At 33.2% G+C, this 11,295-nt stretch overlaps 1 protein-coding gene across 5 annotated transcripts; it reads left to right on the top strand.

Annotated features, from left to right (window-relative positions):
* Positions 1–108: 108 nt before the first annotated feature.
* LOC143348500 (lipase 3) lies at positions 109–10,844 on the top strand. 5 transcript variants are annotated; one of them, XR_013080777.1, is made up of 15 exons: positions 109–159; positions 824–944; positions 1,406–1,586; positions 2,304–2,418; positions 3,022–3,265; positions 3,390–3,548; positions 3,621–3,848; positions 5,430–5,610; positions 6,151–6,265; positions 6,462–6,705; positions 7,151–7,309; positions 7,441–7,668; positions 7,739–9,760; positions 9,871–10,424; positions 10,536–10,844. XR_013080777.1 is itself a non-coding variant. In XM_076778766.1 (12 exons), exons 1-12 carry the CDS (start codon positions 825–827, stop codon positions 7,883–7,885), a joined length of 2,121 nt encoding a protein of 706 aa, XP_076634881.1. In that variant the 5' UTR covers positions 109–824; the 3' UTR covers positions 7,886–9,814. The 5 variants fall into 5 exon arrangements, 1 of the variants encoding a protein (XP_076634881.1); XR_013080776.1 differs by having other exon boundaries at positions 109–944; positions 7,739–7,895; positions 7,962–9,760; positions 10,536–10,843; XR_013080773.1 differs by having other exon boundaries at positions 109–944; positions 7,739–8,144; positions 8,309–9,760; positions 10,536–10,842.
* Positions 10,845–11,295: the final 451 nt, after the last annotated feature.

Genomic DNA, 11,295 nt, shown 5'->3' with positions numbered 1-11,295 from the left:
TGTCAGTTTGCCTTTGTCGACTTTCCGAAACTCCACGAGCTCACGTACGCGTGACCTGGTATGTGTAAGTAAGACACCGGGTGCTGGATCTGGCATCTCTGCTTCAACCCCAATCGAATTATCACGTGCGCGGTGTAAGAAAGAAGAAAGGTCCTTGACGTAGATGCATAAGTATTTAGACTGAAACATTTACTTTTACTTCCTTTATACTTTTCTTAAAAGGTATTCGTAAAAGTGTACTTTGAATTCTTTATAATATAAACTTATAGTAGGAAAATGATGGTATCGTTATAGAAATAAGGGTTCGATATTTTTAAAAACAAAGTTTAACACGCATTGTGTTTAGATAAAATAATTGCATCGAGTTTTACGCCTTATTGTTAGATTTGCATTGTTAAGTTATATATTGCAAAATAAATGTACAAAATGAGTAATCAAAAATTTGGTCATTATTTTACAATATTGAAACTCCTAATACGCGAATTGTATCTGAATTAGAAATCTTTCAGTCGTTTGATAAAAGAAGAGTTCCGTTAGGTCAATGCTATATGACGAAATATCGACAGATAGTATTTATGTTTATTCCAAAAAGAAAGATAGTGCGGCGAAAATGCAACATGACTCATGTGTGTGATTAATCTGTAACATACGAAACATGATTATGAAATCAGTGTTGACAGGAACGACAAGTGATTAATAATATTTCTGTTCATAGGAACATTAATTGTTAATATATTTTGTGTTCAAGCTATATTATTAAGTAATTCTTATTATATTTCATAACATAGCTTTTTCAGTGGTCTAGTTTGTGCAACATTTTCAGAATGAAGGATTTCATCCTCATATTTTTGTTGCTGTGCATCCTTTCTCCTGCAGTTTCATTTCTAAACATAAAATCATACAGTTTTAATGGAAAGCATGATCCAAACAACGAACTCGATACAGTAAGTAGAATTGTATCCTTTGATGTATGTACAAAATATATCATAATATATAGACATTGCTGTATGAGTCAATTCAGGATATTAAAATGAAAAGAAATTCATATAATATTTGTATAAACTTTCTGCTTTATTTAATACTGTTCTTGAGTTGCTGTCATTGCATGAATTATTTACTACATTTAGTATAACTTTTGAACTATTACGTTTAAGACGTAGGTACATTAATTCATTTTTGTAGGAATTAAAGTACTGCATTGGATAGGTTTAATCAAAATTATAGAGTTTCATTTAAAAAAAGATGCAGTTGCATTATTCAATGTTGTTTAATTTTGCTGTATGACATTTGTTTGTATTTCTAATTGTTTTAAAGATATAGCTTTTCTTAGTTGTTTGGAATACCTGTATGATTCTCAGTCAATAATTACATTCAATCAGTACTTAAGATAAGTTGTTCATTGTAGTTGCAAATGATAAGAAAGGATGGCTATCCTGCGGAAGCTCATATTGTACAAACAGAAGATGGTTACCTCCTGACAATGCATCGAATTCCAGGAAAACTCAGAGCCCCTGCAATCTTTTTGCAACATGGTGTATTAGGTAGTTCAGCGGATTGGGTTATGCTTGGAAGAGGCAAAGCTCTTGGTATAGAAATACATATATAAAAAATAATTCTTAGATCTTTTAGTGTCACAGTTTTATGTATTTATAGGAGAGGAGATCAAAATTGTCAAAGTTATTAATAAGTAACCATGTGATTAGATATTTTTGTTGTATCTGCCTTTTGATATGGTTGAAATGAAACTATTAATCGCTCAAGGTCGTCGTTTTGATCGTGAATTGTATCAGGCACAACCCCAATGTTATATTATTCTTACCACTAAATCAATTGTCCACTTAAGGTCATTTCTGCGACTATAAATAGCATTATAAATTATCTCGACCTTACGGTATAGCTTTTCCGTCGATTTTTTATTTTTCGACTTATACGGAAGGAAAGTATTTTAATCGAGAAGAAATTAATTATTTCCTATATAAATTCGAGGATCGTCACAAGTCTATGTATGATCCCTTAGTCCTCTGTAGCCTTCAGAGATTAATCGATTTTGTTTCGACTACAGCGATGTCCTTGAAAGATGTTTCAAATTTAGTAGTTACTGTGAAAGATTTTTGGAAGGTAGAAATGAAAATATGTTTAAGTTTGTGTTATCACGCGTCGGGGCTTATGATAAATCTGACCACCTTAAGTATCGAAATTTAAAAGTATACATTAAAACATCAATTTTTTGTACAGTATATCACGATCTTAACATGTTTAAATTCAGTAGTATTATATACTATTACTTCGTTTCGCTATTATAGCATATCTGTTAGCTGACCAGGGTTATGATGTATGGTTTGGGAATTTTCGTGGCAACACGTACTCAAGAGCACATGTTTCTTTGTCCGATGGGGACCCAAAATTTTGGGACTTCAGGTATTTGTAACAAGTTATTACATCAATGAAAAATATTTGCAATAAGCATGTGCGGTTTCAGCCAAACTGTACGACATTTTAACGACTGACGAAGATTCTTTAACAATGTTATTTGGAATTATGTAATAGCTATCATGTGTCAGTACATGGACAATACAATTTTTTGCTTTCTTTGCTATCACGCGTTAATTCTTTGGGTGCTGTAGACGTTGAAGCCTGAGTTAGACGAGCGCTTTTTACGCCGCGCAAATATGCACGCTTACGTAAAATACGCTCGCTTAAATGAACCTTGCAAGCCTTCTGACAATCAGTGCACTGCGTGCGGTAAACGCCTATGGGCGTACGGTGAATATGCTTAACATTCACACGATACGGTTTTTCGACCGAGTCGATCATTTTACTAAATCTGTAATAACCGAAAGCAGTGTTTACACGGTTCATTTTCACAAGATTCAAAAACCTTCGAATCTTAACATCGAAAGGATTAGATTACATCCTCGTATTTGTATAAAGATTATCTTTTATTTGATTAGCAAAATAAATACGTATACATATATTAATTATCTTTTCGCCAATGACACTGTGTTATAATTATTTATTTAGTTGGCATGAATCAGGCATATATGATCTACCAGCGATGATCACTTATATTGTAAAATTGAAAGAATTCGTTTTGAGAGCATATATTGGATTCTCGATGGGTACAACATGCTTCTATGTAATGGCTAGCGAACGACCGCAAATAACAAGACTGTTGCAATCAGTGTACACTCTTGCTCCTGTAGTATACATGAAACACGTACAAAGTCCCTTACGGTATTTAGCCCCGATTGCAACCCATTTTAAGGTAAAGCAAGCAATTCCAACCATTTGATGATGATAGAACGATAAGTCGTACATCATTCCGAAGTCTATCATTTTCTATGAATAAAAACTTTTTCAACAAACAATTTTTTCATTTCAAACTTCAGACAATTTTCTATCTGCTCGGAGAAGGTGAATTTTTGCCACAGAATTTTATTATAAAGCATTTAGCAAAATATTTATGTTATGTAAACTATTTGGAAGAAGAAATATGCTCTAATTCGATGTTCGTCATCGTTGGGTTTGACAAAGCACAATTTAATGGTGTATGTATAATGCTTGTATCCGTTACTGGTCGTGTATATCAATTTTTTTGTTTAAATTCCCATCTATTGCAGACGTTATTGCCTTTGATTTTGAATCATACGCCGGCTGGTACGTCTTCCAAAACGTTGGTTCATTATGCTCAAGAAATTGAATCGGGATACTTTAGGCAGTTTGACTATGGTGCAGCAAAAAATATACAGATTTACAATAGCACCGTGCCACCCAACTATAATGTTTCAAATATTACGACGCCACTCGTATTATTTTGTGGCTCTAACGATTGGTTGTCTAGTTCCATTGTACGTATAGCACAAAAAACCAAGTATAGTCGGTGGAGGGAATACATTCAGAGCTGGGTAAAAATTCAAATTATTGGGAATTAAAAGAAAAAAACAACAAAAGATACATTTAACTCATCGCTGGTATAACGAGTAATAGTTATAAGCAAGGACATATTGTCGGTGTTTGATCGTAGTTACATGCTGGATATAATCGGTACTCACGGCTTAACAAAGTGATGAAAGGTTTCAAAAGTTTATTCTTTCTTCGGCCCAGCTACAGTAAATAATTCTATGATATGAATGTAACGAAGTAATATGCGATCTTAAAAAACTTCGTGAGTTTGATTGGACTATACATAGATTATGCTCATGCTTTTGAGTCTGATTTAGTTTAGGTGTTCATCATATCCCTTCTGCCGTCTATACTTTTATGTAATCATTTGCACTTTCTAGTATTGACGCAAAAACATTTTTCAGGATGTGATAAGATTAAAAAATGAATTGCTATACAAACCAATTATTTATAGAGTACCATTTAAGAAATTCAATCATGTAGACTTTCTGTGGGCTGTAGATGCTCCTAAATTGGTTTACAAAGAGTTACTTAGTATGCTACAGAGTAATGTATAACATGTTGGAAGAAGAAATTCAGTCATTATCATAAGTATTATTATTTTATTTTATATGGAAGTTATACAAATATTTACTATTTAAAAAGATAGATCTGTACAAGACAAAATAAAACTTCGTTATTATCTGCATTTAGGTTTTCTACCGAAAAAATTGTCGTTTTTTTTTTTATAAAACTTTGATAATTTATTTACAACTATAAGCTATCATAAGCTGTATCGACGTGATAAATGTCGAGTTACTTTGAATAAATGTTTAACCGATAGGAAAAAGTTTTGTTTCGTTTGTTTTTATACATTTCCTAATATTCATCGATGCCTTACATTAAGTCTTTAAACTCTAGATTTTTATTTTATTTTAGAACTATTCTTAAACGATGCTTTTACACTCGCTTGCGGATAACTGTTAAATGAGCGAGAATAAACAAGCAAGGCTATCCATGTGAACACTTCAATTGTTTCTTTCACGACATGGTTGTTAGAATTTTCAGAAGTCCTCGTAAGAATAGAAACAAATACTATCTGTCAGTCTACATCATACACTTATCTAAAGTGTATAATAGTATAAAGCGTATAGTATACAAACATGGCGTAAAAAATATTTTTTCATTTATCCGAATGAACATATTTTTGACTGAGGCCACTCAAGCGAACAGTATTGTATACATTTAATCAATATTACATTATGTAACACGAGTATAAGTTTTACCTATTTTGCACGTGTATAGAACCCTACAATCAGAGGCACGAAAAGTTTGAAAGTGTGTTCGAAAAACGCGATCTTCGTATTAAATAAAGTAAATTAAATTTATATTGCGAATAAGATGCTACCAAAGAAGACTATGCGTTAGTATAATTTTTAGTAATTTTGGCACATACAGCACGTCTATAAACTGTCAAGCACAAATAAATTACACCAGCGTATTTTATATTCGTCCGATCAATGATTAATATCTGTTTATTGTTGTAGTTACAACTGATAAGAAAGAATGGTTATCCAGCCGAAGCTCATGTTGTACAAACGGAAGATGGTTATCTCTTGACGGTGCATCGAATTCCAGGCAAGCCTGGTGCACCTGCGGTCTACGTGCAGCATGGTATATTCGGCACCTCGGCGGAATGGATTGTGCTTGGAAAAGGCAGAGCTCTCGGTATAGAAATCCTGTGAATTATTCTTACAAGTAAAAGTATTACAGCTTTAGTAATTATTCAGTTTAGGGGTGAACAGTTTTCGCGTGAAACGTGCAGCCATTAAAGCGTTAATACGACGCTGTAATTAACAGAGATTTGTCTTTCTCCTTTCAATATCAAGATCGTCCATCCGATGAAATTCGATTAATTTTAGATTCGTAAGAAAAAATTACTTTTTTCATTCCTCGATTTTCCAGCTTTAAACGTTAATAACTGTTTAACGAAGCCTCCATCAACAAATTGGTATTCTTGATTTTCGTCTTATTTTGGCTTCTAGAATCCTGTATTAAAATTTTTCCCAGGGGTGGCCGAACACCCTGTATATTTCTTGGAAAACTCAAACAGGCCTTGATATTTTTGTTTAATGGAGCAGGCTTTTCTTCTTCTCGATTACTGTAAAATTAACTCTTCTTAATGCTCTTCGAGCCGTCCACTTACTAATTTTCTTTTCAACGTCGCTTACGTATTAATGTGCACTGCAAGATGTTTTGCTATTGTAGCTTATCTATTAGCTGACCAGGGTTACGATGTATGGCTTGGAAATTTGCGTGGCAATACTTACTCGAGGGCACATATTTCCTTGTCCAACAGTGACCCTAAATTTTGGGATTTCAGGTATTTGGAAAAAGTGTGTACGATGCATGTAACAGCGGTACGAAAAAGTAGCACGCGTAACGCATATATTTCTTTTAATTCGTGTATTTTTAGTTACGTTTCTAGGAAACGGGCGATTCCCATTTTTGTATAAACGATTTACTTTCATGATAATGACTGTACGACCAACGATAATATATTATAATTATATCTTTAGCTGGCACGAATCAGGCGTTTACGACTTACCAGCCATAATCACCTACATTGCCGATTTGAAGAAAGATACTTTAAGCGCGTATATTGGATATTCGATGGGCACGACATGCTTTTACGTAATGGCTAGCGAACGGCCTCAAGTAGTAAATCTATTGCGATCAGCGTATAGTCTTGCCCCGGTCGTGTTTATGAAGCATTTGAAAAGTCCCGCGCGATATTTAGCTCCGTTTCGAAACACTATCAAGGTAAACCGAATACCTGTTACACCGTAAAAATACGTTATTCCACTAATTGGAAGATCGCGTTTCTAGATAATTCAGGATACGAGCCAAATATCAAACATGAGAAATATATTATACAGTACGTCTTAATATAAGTGTCATACGAGAAATTAAATATTCAATGAGCATCGTCTTTGTATCGGTAGCGGGTTTCCAAAGGAAATCTGGAACCTATTATCTATCTATAACATAGACGATTAATATTTTTCATGTATGAGTACGATTTTTTTTGCAAATAAAATTTACTTAACGTTACATAGTGCGCTGAAATCCATAGAATACTGGACACTATGGCGAATAATAAGATTATTTGAATAATTAATCTTCCAATTACTATGAACAGCGTATAAATTTTGAATGGTTCTGGATCTAATAATTTTCAATAAAACTTTCCTCATTTAATATCTAGAGAATCAGCAACCTATTCGGTAAAGGCGAGGTCCTTCCACAGAATTTTGTCACGAAGTTTCTAGCAAAATATTTCTGTTACTTTGATTCTATACGCGACAAAATTTGCGCGAATTTGATACTTCTTGCCGTCGGTATTGATGCACCATTATTTAATACAGTGAGTGCAAAAATTAAGCCTGTCGATACTGTTATCGCAATAAGGAGCAAAAAAGAAAAGTTTTGCTTCTTATCGTATAATAATTGATGGTATTACTGTTATAACTTTTTAAAAATTTTGGTTTGGTACAGACGTTGTTGCCCACGATTTTGAACCATATGCCTGCTGGCACGTCTGTTAAGACTTTGGTTCATTACAGTCAAGAAATTTCGTCCAGTTACTTCAGGCAATATGACTATGGCGCAAAAAAAAATATTGAGATTTATAATAGCACCGAACCTTCTAGTTATAACTTATCAAAGATCGCGATACCAATCACATTAATTTACGCTGAAAATGATTGGATGTCTAGTACTACTGTACGTGTTTTATAGAATCCTCGGTATATTTTTAATTGCACCCTACTTACAACGTGAATTCAATTTTCAGGACGTAATGAGACTGGCCATCGAGTTACCGAGCAAACCAACTATGTACATAGTACCATATAAGAAATTCAATCATGTAGATTACGTATGGGGTACATATACTCCCAAATTAGTCTACAAACAGTTGCTTGATATGATGAAGAAATGAGCGCGATAATGTATTCTTTTACAGAAATTTATTTTTCTATCTATGTTTTTGTTTTTAATATCCTTTTATCTTGCAGATCGTTTATAGACTTCAGCAATTAAATTATCTTATACAAAGCTGTAACCTCATAATGGGCATACAAAAATAAAAATATTTTTAACGAAGCGTCTGCTTTAATTGTCAAACGTAACATTATGTATACATATTTATGTGTGTTTATTGGAGTCATATGTAGATACATATAGTTCTTGCGTTTACAGTATTAAAATATTTCAGGCACTTTCAGGTTTCTAATTTTTTTTTTAATATTTTTATATACCACGTAAATAGTATCAATAATGAACTTTAAACGTAGTTTCATAAACACAGACGTACTCGTTTTTTACTCAATGGATACTATTTTCAGACTCCATATTTGTTCAGCTTTCAGGAATCGAGTCTTCGTAACGTAGCAGCGGTAGTGCACCACGTTGAAGAAAAAACATAGGAAACATATTGGATGAGTAAGTATATTGAGTATTTTATGTATTTAACGTGTTCCTAGATAATGATTACCGAACTATCGGAAGTAATAAAATTGCAATCAATTATATGATGAGCGTACGTAGAATACTAAATATAATGTCTAGCTTGGTATCTATCGTGTCTCACAGTTTGAAGAACAAAAAAGTAAATAAAACTGCAATGTATTGTTCAACAATATAAATTTCACGTAATATTATTTACATTCCGTAAATTCAATGGAATACAAATAAATATATACGTTTGCAGTTATTTTATTATTATTCGGTATTTTCTTCTTTCTTCCATTACTATACAAAAGGAAGTTACACGAGGAATTTCAGTTATTCGTGTAAATTATGTATGAATCGTAGAGAATCTTAAATGATGAACGACTGGCTCGATATGCTGCAAAATAAAGGCCGAAGTATCGTACTATTTATTGATACAAAAAATGACAAGAGTTTGAAAAATTCGTTGCGTAGTCTTTGAATAATAACTTTGTCCAATGCGGGGAAATTGTGAAGATATTTGCTTTCTTATAAAAGTAATAAAAAGTATCTGCAACAGAAAACTATTTCTTAAGGATAAACTTTCATGCGATTTTAAACGCGACAAAAACATCTGATTGTTCCTTTCAGGGTAAAAGATTTTTAATAATTCAACGTGACTGTAGAAATTTATTTATCGAGTAAAGGTATTTTCTAAGCTCATTTTGGATTTCAACTATATTCAAATTTTATCACTATTATAAAGGGTGTTCGGCCAGCCCTGGGAAAAATTTTAATGGGTGATTCTAGAGGCCAAAATAAGACGAAAATCAAGAATACCAATTTGTTGATGGAGGCTTCGTTGAGAAGTTATTAACGTTTAAAGTTCCGCCCGTACAGAATTTTTTTCTCGAAAATGGTTAGGAATTCGGGGGTATGTGTATTCTACAAAAATGATTGTAATTGACCTCTATAACCAAAAATAATTTTTTCAGAATGATTTGAAATTTTTTAATTTAATTTTTTAATAATTTTTTAACGAAGTCTCAGTTAAGAAATTGATATTCTGGATTTTCGTCTTATTTTGGCCTTTACAATTTCTCGTTAAAATTTTTCCTAGGGATGGCCGAACACCCTGTATACTAACGCAAATTGCATTTTAAAACGAAATACAATTTTAGAATTTGACTGTTTACGTGTAATTCATAACGATAATTACTATTACAGTTCAAAATATTTTTGTTTGTCCGAACAACGAAAACTTTCGGTCGGATACTCCCTGTTCAATTCACAGGATAAATCGAACGTATAAACGGCTTTGGACGTGAATAATCTTTTCGATGGATCGATTCGGTGGTGCATCCTGAATATAAACCTAACTTAGGTATTTGTCGTTCACTGGTGTTACGTAAAAAGTATTGATGTCATAATCTACCGATCGGCCTACAAAGCCATGGCCTACTTGGTTAAATTTCAGACAAATTTCTATTCCAGACGTCCAAATATCGATGTATCGAATAATAAACCAATTTTGCAACATCGTTCTGCGTATTTGTTGGTTTATCAATCCATAATCTAAGAAACGTTACAATACGAACGAAACAAGTAGGAAATTTTCACTTGTTTATATTCTACAATTAGAAAACCCTTAAAAACATTCGATAGAGGAGTGGTCATCTTCAAGGTATCGCTAGAAGAGCTGCTATTGACGACCATTCTAGAATCAGTGTCGATAGGTTCTGCTAATGATTGTGCAATGGAAAAATACTGTTGGCATCGAAGAGTCCCTCAGGGATACTTCAAGGATTAACTTTACATATGGGCTTTGAATTTTATTATGAGCATCTGAGAACATCCTTGTTGCAACACTTGATAAAAAGCGAGCTTCTTTCGTTATTCGCAATTGCGTTTCCACTGACCTGGTCGATACAGAAACGAGGCGCGTTCATATTAACGCGTTGCTGACGAAACGAGAAGAAAATTTTCTGTGTGTGGAGAAAAGGCAAGGCCGTACGTTGAGAAAGTTGCCCCGCAACAGGATTTTCCAGGTCAGAAACCATAACATTCTTCTGATGATTCTCGGGGATGGACAACGCGAAACTTCGGACGGACATTTAAAACGGTTGTAAAACAAACGATTTGACCGTATCCTGTTCTAGGTACAACGTTTACCGTAACGAATTCAAAACTGGACCTGGAATTAAAAATAACATCGAAATCAACAAAATTCACGATCTCCTTGAGTACGTCAAAGAAATCAAGATTGTCAGTCAAATAGTATAATCAATTGACACTGTCGCTAATAACATAGCTTTTAATGCGACGTTAAGTCCATCATAAATAAAGAATTAAAAAGAATTTAATCAAAAAAAAATGTTAAGTTAAATGTAAAGAAGAAAATAGTAAATAACAGGTAGAGAAATAAAAAGTATCCTAATGTAAAAAAGTATTTATCTACAATTTTTGTTATGCCAATACGGTGTACGAATACTTTTTTACCAACTGGTTTTGTGTGCAGGGTTGTCGCGTGCAGGCGCTCAAAAGTTCTTATCGTACAAGATTGGTTAATGGAGAAGTAGCATTCGGATCATTCGGAATATTCAATAAAATACAGGAGTATTTAATTGATTTATCTATATGAGGTTATATTAAGAGATAAGATACAAAAGAACATACTAGTTGATTATCTATAGAGTACATCTTGAAACGTTATAATATAGAAAATAACGAAGAAAAAAGTTAACAACGAAACAATGACACGTGTCCTTAGAAGGTATAGATACAACGGCAAGGTTTCTAGAAAGAAACTCTTTATTAGTGAAGTAAACCGACGAAGACGTTTGTAATTTGCAAATGGATACGCTAAATGGACATATGACACTTGAAAATGGGTAATTTTTACCGATAAATGCAAATTTA

Source organism: Colletes latitarsis, chromosome 11 (genome assembly GCF_051014445.1).
Source record: "Colletes latitarsis isolate SP2378_abdomen chromosome 11, iyColLati1, whole genome shotgun sequence".
NCBI classification, from domain to species: Eukaryota; Metazoa; Arthropoda; class Insecta; order Hymenoptera; family Colletidae; genus Colletes; species Colletes latitarsis.
This window is presented reverse-complemented; position numbering and strand designations above follow the sequence as displayed.

What these genes read in the sequence shown, in the direction of transcription:
- LOC143348500 (XM_076778766.1), top strand. Translation starts at nt 825, where the DNA reads ATGAAGGATTTCATCCTCATATTTTTGTTGCTGTGCATCCTTTCTCCT. An exon ending in ATTGGTTGTCTAGTTCCATT is followed by an intron (nt 3,849 to 5,429) that starts GTACGTATAGCA and finishes TTATTGTTGTAG; the next exon opens with TTACAACTGATAAGAAAGAA. An exon ending in TGGAAAAGGCAGAGCTCTCG is followed by an intron (nt 5,611 to 6,150) that starts GTATAGAAATCC and finishes TTGCTATTGTAG; the next exon opens with CTTATCTATTAGCTGACCAG.